This window comes from Talaromyces stipitatus, genomic scaffold, assembly GCF_000003125.1.
Source record: "Talaromyces stipitatus ATCC 10500 scf_1105507295549 genomic scaffold, whole genome shotgun sequence".
In the NCBI taxonomy this organism is placed as follows: domain Eukaryota; kingdom Fungi; phylum Ascomycota; class Eurotiomycetes; order Eurotiales; family Trichocomaceae; genus Talaromyces; species Talaromyces stipitatus.
The window spans coordinates 1,776,542-1,791,018 of NW_002990117.1; the positions used below are offsets into that span (position 1 = coordinate 1,776,542).

General features: G+C 48.3%; 5 protein-coding genes across 5 annotated transcripts, besides 3 other annotated features; 4 read left to right on the forward strand and 1 right to left on the reverse strand.

Moving 5' to 3' along the window:
* Nucleotides 1–101: 101 nt before the first annotated feature.
* Nucleotides 102–3,395, forward strand: TSTA_015160 (transcription initiation protein spt5; the record flags this gene model as incomplete). Its single annotated transcript, XM_002483617.1, has 5 exons — nucleotides 102–386; nucleotides 449–1,932; nucleotides 1,988–2,557; nucleotides 2,608–2,768; nucleotides 2,821–3,395. The coding sequence occupies 5 exons, from the start codon at nucleotides 102–104 to the stop codon at nucleotides 3,393–3,395; spliced, it is 3,075 nt and encodes a 1,024-aa protein (XP_002483662.1).
* Nucleotides 228–374: a sequence feature (GA-rich).
* Nucleotides 497–552: a sequence feature (GA-rich).
* A 1,236-nt stretch (nucleotides 3,396–4,631) lies between the features above and the next one.
* Nucleotides 4,632–7,467, forward strand: TSTA_015170 (mRNA capping nucleoside-triphosphatase, putative; the record flags this gene model as incomplete). Its single annotated transcript, XM_002483618.1, has 3 exons — nucleotides 4,632–6,371; nucleotides 6,427–6,879; nucleotides 6,935–7,467. The coding sequence occupies 3 exons, from the start codon at nucleotides 4,632–4,634 to the stop codon at nucleotides 7,106–7,108; spliced, it is 2,367 nt and encodes a 788-aa protein (XP_002483663.1). The 3' UTR covers nucleotides 7,109–7,467.
* A 247-nt stretch (nucleotides 7,468–7,714) lies between these two features.
* Nucleotides 7,715–7,745: a microsatellite.
* Nucleotides 7,746–8,066: 321 nt separating this feature from the next.
* Nucleotides 8,067–9,725, forward strand: TSTA_015180 (acyltransferase, putative; the record flags this gene model as incomplete). Its single annotated transcript, XM_002483619.1, has 2 exons — nucleotides 8,067–8,709; nucleotides 8,743–9,725. 2 exons carry the CDS (start codon nucleotides 8,067–8,069, stop codon nucleotides 9,723–9,725), a joined length of 1,626 nt encoding a protein of 541 aa, XP_002483664.1.
* Nucleotides 9,726–10,008: 283 nt separating this feature from the next.
* Nucleotides 10,009–12,296, reverse strand: TSTA_015190 (WD repeat protein; the record flags this gene model as incomplete). The annotated part of the gene is made up of 4 exons (XM_002483620.1): nucleotides 10,009–10,737; nucleotides 10,789–10,857; nucleotides 10,911–11,508; nucleotides 11,559–12,296. The coding sequence occupies 4 exons, from the start codon at nucleotides 12,294–12,296 to the stop codon at nucleotides 10,244–10,246; spliced, it is 1,899 nt and encodes a 632-aa protein (XP_002483665.1). The 3' UTR covers nucleotides 10,009–10,243.
* Nucleotides 12,297–12,463: 167 nt separating this feature from the next.
* Nucleotides 12,464–13,917, forward strand: TSTA_015200 (pantetheine-phosphate adenylyltransferase family protein; the record flags this gene model as incomplete). Its single annotated transcript, XM_002483621.1, has 2 exons — nucleotides 12,464–12,528; nucleotides 12,762–13,917. The coding sequence occupies 2 exons, from the start codon at nucleotides 12,464–12,466 to the stop codon at nucleotides 13,915–13,917; spliced, it is 1,221 nt and encodes a 406-aa protein (XP_002483666.1).
* Between the last annotated feature and the right edge of the window lie 560 nt (nucleotides 13,918–14,477).

Here is a 14,477-nt window from a genome sequence, read left to right on the forward strand (position 1 = left end):
TTATTCGTCTCGTCCTTGATTGTCCTTTGAATATCGATTTTGTCACCCTTTGAACACCAAAATCACCCACGAAGAGATCTTTGCCACTTCATATCGCAACCATGTCGAACAATGTGTTAGATCAAGATTTCGGCTCTGACGAGGAAGACGATGACTTCAACCCAGCTCCAGCTGTCGACTCCGACGATGAAACTGCCAGACCCGACCGCGGACGAGGACGTGATGTTGAGGTAGATGAAGAAGCCGAGAATGATAACGAAGTGGCTGAGGACGAAGAAAAAGGTGCTGGTGATGAAGAGGAAGAACTGGATGAGGAGGAGGCCGAGGAGGAAGATGATGATGAAGAGGATGAAGAGGAAGATGAAGAAGATGAATATGCTGTCTCGGTAAGTTGCATGTCCATCCAGCATGTATTTCTATGTCTTGATTCTAATGGGTATAAATCTAGGGTCGACCTAAAAAACGCAGAAGACGAGGGGGTGTTAATGCCTTCATTGAAGAAGAAGCCGGTGTCGACGACGATGACGAAGAAGCAGAAGAAGAAGAAGATGATATGGGTGATGGATTTGGCGCCGAAGCTCATCCCGACGATCTGGATGCGCTCCCCGTCGGTGCTGAGCTAGACGACCGCAGACACAGACAACTCGATCGCCAACGAGAGCTCGAGGCGCACATGGATGCTGAGAAGCAGGCTGCCGCACTCAAGGAGCGATATGGACGCAATCGCATGGCTGCTACAGACTCAGTCGTTGTACCCAAAAGACTTCTTCTTCCTAGTGTTGACGATCCCAGTATTTGGGGCGTTCGCTGTAAACCTGGAAAGGAAAGAGATGTGGTGCTCAATATTCAGAAGCGTATCGAGCAGCGTCCTCCCGGCACACGTCACGGACTGAAGATTATATCTGCTTTTGAACGTGGAAAGACCATGACTGGTTACGTCTACATCGAATCGAGAAGACAAGCAGAAGTCATGGAAGCCCTTGACGGTCTTCTCGATGTTTATCCCAAGACTAAAATGGTCTTGGTACCTGTCAAGGAAATGCCCGATCTTCTACGAGTAAAGAAGTCAGCAGAACTCAATCCTGGTGACTGGGTGCGAATCAAGCGCGGCAAGTACCAGGGTGATCTGGCTCAGATTGAAGAAGTTGAAACGAATGGTCTGGAAGTTACTGTTCGTCTGGTTCCTCGTCTGGACTACGGATTGAATGAAGACCTCTCTGCTCCTGCTGATGCCAAGAGGAAAAGATTTGGTGCTGCAAACAACACGGCAGCTCGGCCACCTCAACGTCTCTTTAGTGAAGCAGAGGCTAGTAAGAAACACGGCAGACATCTAGTGGGAACATCCAATTTGAGCGGAAAGTCATGGAACTATATGGGCGACACGTATGTCGATGGTTTCCTGATCAAGGAAATGAAGATCCAGCATTTGATCACGACCAATGTCAACCCTCGTCTAGAGGAAGTTACCATGTTTGCTCGCGGCTCTGAGGATGGCGCTGCAAATCTCGACCTAGCATCCTTGGCCAATACGTTAAAGAACACCGTTGCAGAAGATGCTTATCGACCGGGAGACCAAGTTGAAGTGTACAAAGGTGAACAGCAAGGCATTATCGGTCGAACGGTCGCAACTAGAGGCGATATCATCACACTGGAGGTCACAGAGGGTGATATGAAGGGACAAACAATAGATGCGCCAATCAAGACCTTGCGAAAGCGGTTCCGTGAAGGTGACCATGTCAAAGTCATTGGCGGTAGTCGCTACCAAGATGAACTGGGTATGGTGGTTCAGGTCAAGGGTGACAGTGTTACTATACTCAGTGATATGAGTATGGAAGAGATCACTGTCTTTAGCAAGGACTTGCGACTTTCTACGGAATCTGGTGTTGATGGCAAGCTTGGAACGTTTGACGTTCATGATCTGGTCCAGCTTGAGTAAGTGTTGCAAGCGTTTTTCCAAGATGGCAACTTGATATTAACAAGCTTCTAGTGCTACTACCGTTGCCTGTATCATTCAAGTCGATCGCGAGTCATTACGAGTTATTGATCAGAATGGCTCAGTGCGGAACGTCCTCCCATCACGAATAGCAGCAAAAATCGCCAAGCGCAAGGACGCTGTGGCCACAGATCGCAACGGTGCAGAAATTCGCCACGGCGACACAGTTCGTGAGATGTATGGAGAACAGCGCAGTGGAGTAATCATGCACATCCACAGATCTTTCCTGTTCTTGCATAACAAGGCACAGGCCGAGAATACTGGTGTCATTGTGGTTCGCACTTCAAATGTTGTTACTGTTTCCGCAAAAGGAGGTCGTGCTACGGGTCCTGACCTATCACGGATGAATCCTGCTATAATGCAGCGCCCGCCTCAGGGAGGTGCCATGCCCCCTCCACGTGTAGGCCGAGACCGACTCATTGGAAAGACGGTCGGTATCACGAAAGGCAGTTATAAGGGTTTGATTGGTATTGTTCGAGAGACCACTGAAGATCTAGTGCGTGTTGAGTTGCACACCAAAGGAACCAAAGTCATGGTTCCTCGAACTGGTGTTGTTGTTAAGGAGTAAGTTTATACCGGTAACATACTTGATCTTGTCACTAATACGCATATAGTCCTGTCACCGGTCAAACTATCGACATGGGACGTGGTGGCAGACCTCGTGTACCTGGAGGTGCTGGAGGACCACCACAGCCCAGTTGGTCTGGTTCACGAACACCCATTGCTGCGATGGACTCGAGGACTCCAGCATGGGGTGGATCTTTATCATCAAGAAGTAAGCCCCTTTTCTCTACAGGTATCAAATAGAATACTAACATATGCTATAGCTCCTGCTTGGGGTGGCTCTGCAGCTAGCGGGTCACGCACACCAGCATGGAAAGCCGACGGTTCTCGCACAGCCTATGGCGGCGCTATGGGTGGTGGACGCACTCCTGCCTGGAACAGTGGTGCTCGCACACCATACAGCTCAGGAAGCGGCGATAGTAGTGGTGGCTTCGACGCCTTTGCAGCTGGCTCTCGTACACCTGCCTGGGGAACCGCAACAGGCAGTCGCACGCCAGCCTGGAGCGCCAACCATACCTCATCCTCCGCCGCGACTAGCAACAACACGGGAAGATACGACGCGCCCACCCCCGGAGGCGACTACTCAGCCCCCACACCAGGTGCATACCCAACCGCCCCTACACCCGGCGCTTCAGGCACAGCAGCTACACCACGCTGGGCCGAAAGCGTACCAACTCCTGGAGCTCTCAATGCACCTACACCAGGCGCCAGTGGCGGCGGTGGTGGTCTTTCTGTCGGTGGCGGACGATTACCATATGATGCTCCCACGCCAGCTATGGCTGCTACACCCGGTGCCATAGGAGATGATAATCCGACATATTTGGATGATTCGGAGTAGTCTAGTCTTGTCTATTCGACGATGCACAAAGAGACCTTCATGTTTGTATTTTTATCTTATTCAGATCAGAGTTCCATATATCTAGATGCTTTACCTGTCTATCCGGTTGATATTTTCAAAACCTTTGGGTTCAATATAAAAATATGCATTCAGGGTTGGCCATAAAGTAGAAGTAGAACATGCTTGAAAACCGGTCCAATCAGCATTCGCAAATTATGTCACATGACCACTGGGAAAATCTGTCACGTGATACTACTTAGTTAGTTGCCGGTCCACCGGAGACCTAGAGAGGGACCAATCAAGTTCATCATCTTTCTACGATAGTGCGCCCGTTATGGTCTACGGCCTACGCTAGGGATGGGAAATTTTCAAGATTAGCATGGAATTGAAATATCATCGTATTTCAACCCGAACTTGAAATTTTCATTCAATTTTCAACGCATCGAGAGAAATGCTTAGTAATCACATATGACCAATCCTATTTCTGTGTTCCTTCCCAAAGCGGCCACAGGTATGCACAGTAAAATTTGGAATGCAGAAAAATTAGGGTTCTTTGGAATTTCCATATATATATGCCAAGGCGCCCTAAATTTGAATGGCAATTTTTATTTTCACGAAACCAAAAGATTTTCAAAATTGCAAGCCAGTCACGTGCCCTTTTTGCATGATATCGAGCTTCAGGTTTAGTTGAATGAAGATTTATCAAGTATCTACTGAACACCGTAATATCTAGATAACTCCTCAACAACGTGACTTATAGGCTGCAAGCAGCAGAAAAGCTGTTAGGCTCAATCAAGTATATGGGAGCTTCTCATTGGTTGCTTGTCGGGCTGCCGTAGTTCACTCCTACTGTATTCGGGGGATCGAGAAGTAGACCTGCGAAAAACTGCATCGAGTCTGGAGTAGACTCGAATCTATGTGCTTCACAACAGCAATATCTTAAGCTGTCTATCCACTACTAACTGCAAGACCATCTGTTTGTTCGTACGATTCATAGACATGGTCGCGCCTATCAAAGCCATCAGCGCATGAACTTCCAGTCTTCCAAAAACTTCGCAGACGCGCATTTCGCCTTTCTACCGTCAGTCACCGTTTGTCCGCCACCGAGACCACCAGCAAACACGCCATTATCAAAATGCGCCCGTCGATCATCTTATAATTGATTACTGAAATTTGATCTCGTGATTGGATATTGATGAGCCATTCTGGGGGCTGGCAGTCCCGTCGCCTTTCGCCATGGATCTGCGCAACATCATGAATAATGATGCCAGCAGTGCTGCGAAACCTCAAGCTCCCACACTACAACAACCCCCACTGCGACAGACATCAGAACCAGTTATTACCCCGAGACCGAGCGAGATTCTAACTCCAGGTTCATCCTATCAATCAAATCATTTCGCGCGCCCGCAACAACCTCCCTCGTTACAGCCACCTCACCACTCCCCTGGCGCATCCTCGACGTACAGTTCAATCCGCTCTCCTTTTCAACACAACTCGACTATACCGCTGAATGGAGGACCTCCTTCTCACTATGCACAAAGCCCACCGCCGCAACCATACCAGACCCGAGATTCTAACCCGGCCACTCCAGTCAGCCCTGCAATTTTCACACAGCCATCGTTAGCTTCGCCATATACACCTCAAGCCAATTCAGCAACGCAACAGCAGCAAAAACAACAACAATCGTACTTTAATCACCCTGGTTCACAGCAGTCAGCCCATTTTACCCCAGGCCCTCAGTCTAGCTTCACCTACCCGCCGCCTCACGCAAGCGAAAGTCCTCGGCCGGTGAATGCTCAACGACCACTTCAACCTCAGCTATCACCTCCACCTCCACAGCATTCTCAACCTGGAACACCACTCGGTCCGCCTGCCACATCGTTCCCACGTCCCCCATCTGAGTCTACGCGTCCTCTATCCGCCGAAAGTACACCCGCTCAAGCAGCTAATTCATGGAATCCTCACGACTCACATGCATCTGAACAAAGAACGGGCTATCAACAAGGCTATCAGGCTGCTCCTCCACCACCCAAAGATTTGAGACAGAGCCATAATTCATATCCGCCGGAATCCGACAGAGAAAGGAGTGCTAGTATTAGTCCCAAAACCATCGTCTCACGACAGAGTCTATCCCAAGATCGAGACCCCGTTGCTTTACATCGGACTAGTACAGAAGACGATCGCTGGCGTCAGAGTCCTTCTGGCAGTCAGTCTTACAACAGCTCGGTTCCAGATCACAGGTACCCATCACACACCCACCAGCAAGATCATCCTCCACGCTCTCAAACGTTGCAGATGAGCAGCTCTCCAATGGCGAGACCAACGCCGTCTCGTGAGCCTTCGACAACATATATTCAATCCATTAAATCCGAGATCTCAGAGCCATCGGAGATTTCAGGACGACCGCCGAAACGGAAGAAGATGAGGTACACTGAGCCTCCGATATATGCTCGAAGAGTGCCTCGAGGTTCTGCGAAATGCCCAATGATCCCAAACCCCAGACCGCCCATTCCAAAACATTCATCCGCGCGATTCGCCGTTCCTTCGCGCTCGACGTCCGTGCAGCGATCTATCGCATCTCCGTCCAGGTCAATACAAACTCCTGTGAGACCCGCTCCTGTCAACGGTACCACCCCTCTCAGTAGCCGTCCTGTCCCTCCGCCACAGCCAGAGCAGGTATATGGACCGTTGGGGCCTTGGGAACCATCAATTTCTGGAAAGATACCGTACGAAGAAATCACAAAAGTTGTGTGCGATTTTCTTTTCAAAGAGGTGGTCCTCAGGCGAGATATTGGAGCGGGAGCCGCTGGAGCTGCAGCAACAGGGTCGGGGGCAATACTAGAAATTGAAGCCAAGTTGGGACGAATCATGGATAAGGACCGGAGAGAGCGTCTACGCCTACCAGTTATGACCGAATGTATACTACAAACCGGTAACACGGGATTCCACACTGCTTTTGAAAGTTCTATGAGTTTGGTGAGTTGGATTATGAGATAATGAGCTAATCAGTTTATATACTAACGGTGCGCAGGAACAACATCGGGTCATGAACCATTTCCTGAACGAAGCTGTCAAGGCTTCCATGCCGCAAGCTGGACTCAATCGCATCCCTTTAACATATGCGCACAAGAGAGAACGCGATACTTTTTATGAAGTGCCACCTCAAGAACTACCACCCCTCATACAAAACTACCTTAACCCACGACACAAACCCAAAGTGCGAGTAACTACCGATCAGAAAACGGGTGAAGTACTAGCAAAAATCATTAAATGTCGGCTAGCGGACTTGGATGTATATAGTCCACGCACAAACGTCGATTGGCGGATATCTGTCAACCTCGAAATGAACTACGACCGAGATGTGCGCAATTTCCCAATTGCGGACGGTGGGACCCGGAGGGCAGGTGGTGAGAGAATCAAAGATCGTATGAGCTATCGCCATTTGGCCTACCAAATTGATCTTACGCAGGTGGGGACAGCAGATGTATGTATCAATCCCTTGAAAGAAAATTGAGTAGTAACTGACAGTTTTACTATAGAGTGCCACCAAGGGTGATTTCGAGCACGAGCTTGAAGTCGAGATTTCAGCAGCAGAGGTACGACGACAAGGCGAACTGGCTATGGAAGGGAACGAGAGAAATCAATACGAAAACCTCATCAAAGGCTTTGTTGACAACGTTCGATTCCTTGCTCGCGCCGTTCCTAATGCATGAGTCACTACTTCAATATTTTATTCGGAAAATAACAAAAGCACAAGAAATTGAAAGGAGAAAAAAAGGAGGGCAAAAAAAATCATGTTTACATGTTGAGGTTCTACAAACAGGCGCGACGAATTTCTTTTCATTCTAACCATTAATATAGAGTGCGAGTCTATTGAAATGGTATCTCGCGCTGTGAGAGATGCACACTTTATGAGCAGTTTTCCCACCTATTTCATCTACCTTGTCTTCATATATTTATTTTTCTTCTTGGATTCTTGCCATGTGAACATTGATGATCTTATTAAAATATTAATATGGTGCGTTTTGGCTTCCTCGGTTTTCTTGATAGCTGAGAAGCAATGGCCAGAAAATGACTATCAAAACCTTCAACTCTTCCTCTCATTGCCTTTGTTTCTAGACAGGCAGAGTATACCAGGAAATAGCTAGCAAAGGTGATGATATTGAGGTTCATGAAGTTCCTTGTGAGTCTCGACCGCGGCAGCGTCACTTAGTGGCTGCTGTGATTGGATGCTCAGAATGCGCCTCCTGGGGAAATGCAGCCTTAAAACTTTAGGCTTTAACATACTTGTCTTTTCTCCTGTCCTTACTCTACCTCTAAACAACAACAACAACAACAACAACAATAACATACATAGACATCATAGCATAGCGATTTCTGTCTTCTCATACGTTTCGTCTTTTTGTTGATCGTCTCTGCTCAAATTGCATCTAGGATACTCTCAGCACTGATTGATCGCCCACTGCCGACAAGCCGCCCGCGTTGACATCTTGTGTAGGGATAAAACGATCCCTGACGAGTCGGACAACCAAGGACAATTCCTATGGGGAACTAAGGTCAGAATGAGAGTCTTCTCATTTTGTCAGAATTCTAGTTTCTGGATGCAATGATCCTAGTTTCTCATTGAAGTCAATTGAAACAAATCAACCTAAAACAACAAAATTCGATACTATGACTACACAGAGGAGGGACTCTGTGAGACGCAGGGCGTCTCTGATCTCTTCTTCTCATGATATGCCGCGAAACTTATCCCTCGAATTCAGTCTTCCGGAGCTCGATCGACGGCAAGATGCTGATCGAGAACCCGTACCTTCTCGCAATCCCACCACTCTTGACTCATCAACGTCATGGTCAGAATCACTCATGATGCAACAAGATGAAGATTTACCAGAATACGCCGAGCGGGTCTTTTCGCAGTTCATGGTCTTCACAGTCCCGAGCTACTTGCAACATCACGTCACGGGCGGCGAACCGAACAAACCGAAGAAATTGCACGATATCGCGGCGTTGGATGGCTTGAGAGGATGGGCGTGTCTGCTCGTCTTCAACTTTCACTTCTTTTTCACTTATACATGGCATACACATATTGGCTGGGGTTTCAATAAGCAGTATTTTGGATTGCATCAGCTACCGTTCATTCACATGATCTTTTCGGGGCATATCATGGTTGCCATTTTCTTCGTTATTTCGGGTTATGTTCTGTCCTATCGACCGCTCAAGACGATTCGAAGTGGATCATTTGAACAGACTTTTGCCGTGCTTTCTTCGGCAACGTTTCGACGTGGGCTGCGTCTCTATATTCCGTCCATTGTCGGTTTGTTTTGTGTATTTGTTGCGGTTCGCCTAGGTCTGTACAATTACTCTCGATGGGTCGTGGACAATAGTCGAACGATTACCGGCACAAACGAACAGCATCCGATTATTTTGCGATCGACATACATACAACTCTGGGACTGGTATAATACGATATGTCGGTTGATGAATTTTTGGGATTGGGGGCTTTATTATAATAACTACAATCCTCATCTTTGGACGATCCCTGTTGAATTCCGCAGCTCTATTGTGCTGTTTGTCACGATTCTTGCTGTCAGCCGGTTCAGGACCAAGGTTCGCTTGATTTTGGAGATTTTGACGCTCTGGTTCTGCATACGATGGGGCCGATGGGATGTAGTGCTCTTTCTGAGCGGCTTGCTTCTTGCTGAGATTGACCTTGAAAATGGAATCTGGAATACCGACACCACCACTATCTCCAAACCTGAATCTGCGCCAGCAACTGTGCCAGATTTAGAAAAACTCGCCGACACCACCTCGATTCAAAACTTTCTCCGCCGACGACAAAAGGCAATCTGGATAGGCGTTTTCATCCTAGGGCTGTACATAGGCTCATCGCCCAACATCGGCGGACTCTATACCCCAGGATATGTCTGGCTTGCTCGTATAACCCCAAAAACATATCCCGAACCTCATCGATTCCCCCAAACCCTCGGCGCAGTCATGATCGTCGCAAGCATCAACAATTCCAAAACGATCCAGAAAATCTTCATAAACCCACTATCCCAATACCTCGGCCAAATCTCCTACGCATTCTACATCGTCCACGGCCCGATTTTACACGGTCTAGGCTATACTCTGATGCACAATATCTGGCAAATCACAGGACGCGAGACGACGTTTCAATTCCTGTTCGGTGCTGCTATTGGATGGAGTATTTGTTTGCCTATTGCCCTCTGGCTAGCAGATATTTTCTGGCGAGCAGTGGATGTCCCCAGTGTCCGATTTGCGCGTCAATTGGAGAGTGAATTGCTTGCCAAGTTTCAGGTTTCGAGATAATCCTCCTCCCTTACCGCTTCTTCCATCAAAACCCCTTGAGCCACTCTTTCTTCTGTCTGTATTCTATGCTACACCGCATTTCAATCCTATGATTCATTCCGGGTTTATATCACTACTAGTCATCTTGCATTATCGGTTATGGGTTCCAGTTCATGGGTATATACATTCCATAGCGGATTTTTTTTTTTCTTTGTACTAGCGTCTACTTCTCATTTCTTAAATTGTATATACATATATGCCCAATACATATTTCTTGTTTGATTCTTGGTCTAAATAGGATGGCAACCTAGGTAGTCATGCTTTAAAGAAACTCAGGTGAAAACTCAACAATAACTAACAATGATGCATTTTTCTCTTTCAATAAACGCAACATAGCATATCTTTAGAACAACATAACATGCCGAAATGCGAGTATGCGGCGACAAATATAATAAATGGAGAAGGGAAAGAAAAGACACAGGTCGTAGAAGCGCTCGTCATGAACGTGAACATGGATACAGAAAGGCAAAAAAAAAAGTCTACATTGCTACACCCCAGAATCCCTTCCCACCACAAACACCAAGCCAGTCTCGCGAATGTCCGGATTGTGTTGGGGATGCTTGAGGGGACCAGGAGATATTCGAAATCTCATAATCGCATTGCCATGCTGCCGCTGGGCCGCGTTCGGTTGTTGAAGGTGCTGTTGCACCTGCACCTGCTCCTGCTCCTGCTCCTGCTCCTGCTCCTGCTCCTGCTCCTGCTCCGGTAGTGGTAGGACCAGGGAGGGGAGGGGCTTGTTGTTGGATATGTGCTGCGTTGTGTTGGTTGATCAGGTCCCAGACGAGGACGCAGCAGTCGTCGCCTCCTGAGGCGAGGGTGCCGCGACGAGTCGGTGACCATTCGATGCAGTTTACGGATGCAGAGTGGCCTTTTAGTTCGACTAGGGCTTGGCCTGGTTGTCGGACGTCGAGGATGCGGATTAGATTCGAGTCTTGGGAAAATGTTGCGAGGAGGTGGGCGTCGTGGGGTGATGCTGGTTTCAAGTTAATGATTCCTGTGTTTAGTGAGGGTGAGGAAGACTTACTGGCTATACGTAGTAGGGGTGGTGGCCATGCGGTAGAGTGTCCTGGGCTGGAACCTCCAGGGCTCATAACTGTGGTTCATGAGTACATATCTTGATTAAAACGTGTTTCGGTCGATACATACGCTTCTCGTTCTTTTCCGACGGCTCATATATGATAGTACTATGTTCCAAGCTCCGCAGATCAAACATGCGGACACTTCCGTCTGCACCGCAACTAACAAAAACATCAACACTATTTGCACAGAAACGTACGTCGTACACTTCCCTATCGTGCGCAATAAGCTGTGTCTTTGCAGTCAACGTCGGAATATCCCAGATTGTACATGTCGTGTCGATACTGGAAGTGATAATCAGACTCGGTGATATTATATTCCAATCCAATGAAGTTATAGGAGCCGTGTGTTCTGGTGATTTGGAATTGGACAAAAGGGCTAATGGAGACAATTTAGCTGGCGATGGGCCCTGGTTTCGGCTAGTTATCGAGTTTGTGGTTTGTACAACCTGGGAGTTTGGCAAAGACCATAAACGGAGGTGATCGCCTGATGTCGCAAGCAAGTCCGTTGACTGTTTTTGAGAGGACGGAGGCTCCCATAATATTCTTGTGACTGGATATGAATGTGTTGCCTCTGCTGTCTTGACGTACTCTAACTCAACATCTCCTGGGACCACGTCTGGAGTATCGGCCTCGGGTTGCTTGCGATGGGCATCGATAATTTGAATCTACTCCTATTAGCTCATTGTAATATCAATATGGAATGAAGTGAACGCACGTAGTTATGATTATCCTCAAGGTAGCTTCCAATAGCCACCTTACCAGCGAAAGAACTGCCCGATGACATCGGCCATTTACACCAGTCGACCGCATAAATCGGCCACGGAGCAACATAGTTGCTGTTTGTTGGTATTTGAATGTCATTATTGAAAGCTGCAAAAGACCCTGGAGTAATTGGATGATCCATCAACAACGAATCACTGGGTGGCCTTATATCTGCAAGACCCAACGGCGAATATTTGGCGCCTGATGGCGTATGCGGTGGGAAGCCGCCTGGCGGGGAGGAATACTTTGCGCTTTCCGGTGTGGTTCCATATTGTTTATATCGCGGATGGTCGAATCCTGCCGGACTCGACCGTGAATGAACATGTGTATTGACGGGTCCTGATCGAGACGGTGTGGTCACTTGTTGTGATTGCGAGGTCGGTGGAGGTAACGTAGGCACGGCGGAAGGAGCAGTGTTGGCGGACATGGGAGCTGGACGACCAGACATGTTCCCTGGCTGTAGGGCGCCGGGAAGTGCGTTGCTACTGGCTCCATACTGAGAATGTTGTGGTGTCGACTGCTGAATACTGATTGCAGGAGGAACGTGACCAACATCTGGCCCGGTCGAGTACCGCGACGCATTCGAGGGGACAGTGCCAGACAGCGGAATATGGAGCTCTTCCGACTGACGAGTAAATGGAGCCGGCCGCCTGGAAGTCTCGTACTGTTGCTGTGAAGGAGGATTGGACATTTTGGGCGAGGGCGTAAAGCTGTTTTGTGGGAGGTGAAAGAGACGGCGGACGATCGATTATCAAGTTGAGTGCCTGGCGGCCAGTCGCATAAGGGGACAAGACACTGCGGGAGCCCCGAGATCACCAAGAGCTTGTGCCGCCTGTAATTCAATCGTTCTAGCACACCATGAGCTTTCAAGAATCCATACTGGATCTGAAAACTAGCAATGGAGCTGTGAATAAAGAGCAATGGTCTGCCTTTCGCGGGCTTCAGTTTGGGCGTCCCCGCGTTCTCTGCCGCCCACACCAAGTAGCCAATCAGCAACTGGAATTCGGCTTATTCAGCTGCTCCTCCTCCTTTGGGCTGTTCTGACTCTTTCTTTCCCTCGAAGACTTCATTTCTCTAAGTCTTTCATAAAACATCCCATTCTTGGGAATTATTCATCATCGAGGCTGTCCAACGATTACATGGCTGTTCTGTATAGTCTTCTGCTTCTTCCGGCCCCGCCCTCCCCCGCAGTGCGCCAGTTGAAGGAGGTTTACGGACCAGCGTTGTCGCATATATTTTCGAGCACTGCAGCTGAACTAAAAGGTTCCAGCAACATATATAAGCTTGATGTCGCATTAGTCATTCCTCAGTTACTGTCCGCTCAATATCAGCCTCGATCCAAGGCCTTTGTTAGTCTCCAAAAACTTCTTGCCAACTTCTACACCCTGGTGGGAGCTATCAGTGCTGCGAACGATGTAGAGTTAGACGCACCGGGGGGCATTGATGTCCGTGTCTTTTTTGTTGATAATGCAGAGAATGAACAGACCAAGGATTGGAAGAGAATACAAGGGCCCGTCATTGACTTTAGGACATTGGCAACTTCGCAGCGGCCTTGGGAGCAAATATATGTTCCGGACACAACAGAAGGAGAGCTTCTAGCAGGTACACTGTTCACGCATGGAGCCTCAATTCCTAGCAATAAATTACCTACTGGCACTACAACCATATCAGAGTCAATCATCAACGCCGACGAAGAGCATTCTACAAGCCATGCCGCAATCATTGTTGGCGGGACATTTGACCATCTTCATCTTGGGCACAAGTTACTGCTCACGGCCACCGCATTAGCACTGGATGGTACGAGAGACGATAAGATTCTTGCAGTCGGGATAACCGGTGATGAGATGCTCGTGAACAAGAAGTTCGCCGAGTATCTGGAGAGCTGGGAAGAGAGAATGCAAGGAACAGCGGCATTCCTACGAGCTATTGTCGACTTCAATCCTCCAGAGATTTCTTCTGTTGATCTCAAGCGCACTGAACAACCAGGTCCGAATGGCAAACAGGTCTCGTTTCAGGTGATGCCGGACTTGACCGTGCGGTTGGTACAGATTAGTGATCCGTTCGGCCCGACGATTACAGAGGAACAATTCACTGCACTGATTGTGTCAGCAGAGACACGATCAGGTGGACAGGCAGTAAACACGGAAAGGAATAAAAAAGGATGGCCATCCTTAGAGGTGTTTGAAGTGGGCGTCTTGCAGGCAGGAGAAGCACAAGAAGTGGCGGATACGGCAGCCAGCAGCTTCGAATCCAAAATCAGTAGTACTGACATTCGACAACGTCGAATGAAGAGTGCGACCAGCAATCTTTAAACGGGCGCCGCACTGACAGTCCGGATTTGTATGACTAGCACCTGACCATAAAATATTGAATCACTGGTGGTGATTGTGCCACGTAGGTGGCATTTGATCATGATTGTAGCAGACAAGCCAACAGTTAGCTATTATCGAAGAATATCATGTTCAGCATCCCATATCCAATCATGTAGATAGGAACCGCTTCAAATCATCTTACTGGAGTCGTAGTTTCTCAGGAGTAAAACTCCTGCCCAGTCTATCTATCACCGTATGACAGAGTCGGCAGTCTGAAATGCGTTTCGGTCTTGTTAGGCCGGTGAGAGCAATGAGCCGTGAGCAAGAAACAATATCCGACATCGATATCCGGTTATTATTGGCTACTAGTACAGATCAACCAGTCGAGTCTAGTAGCTGCCAAGTCAATTTCCAGCGTCTTTCTCCGGCGTCATTGGTGGTGATCATAGGCAATCTGTGTTTCTGCAGAACCGCGAGCAGCTATCTCTGATGGCCGTTGACGGCAGCGGGGCGGCAACAAGGACCACTGAGAAGAGTGCACGCCACGATTGAACTTATTT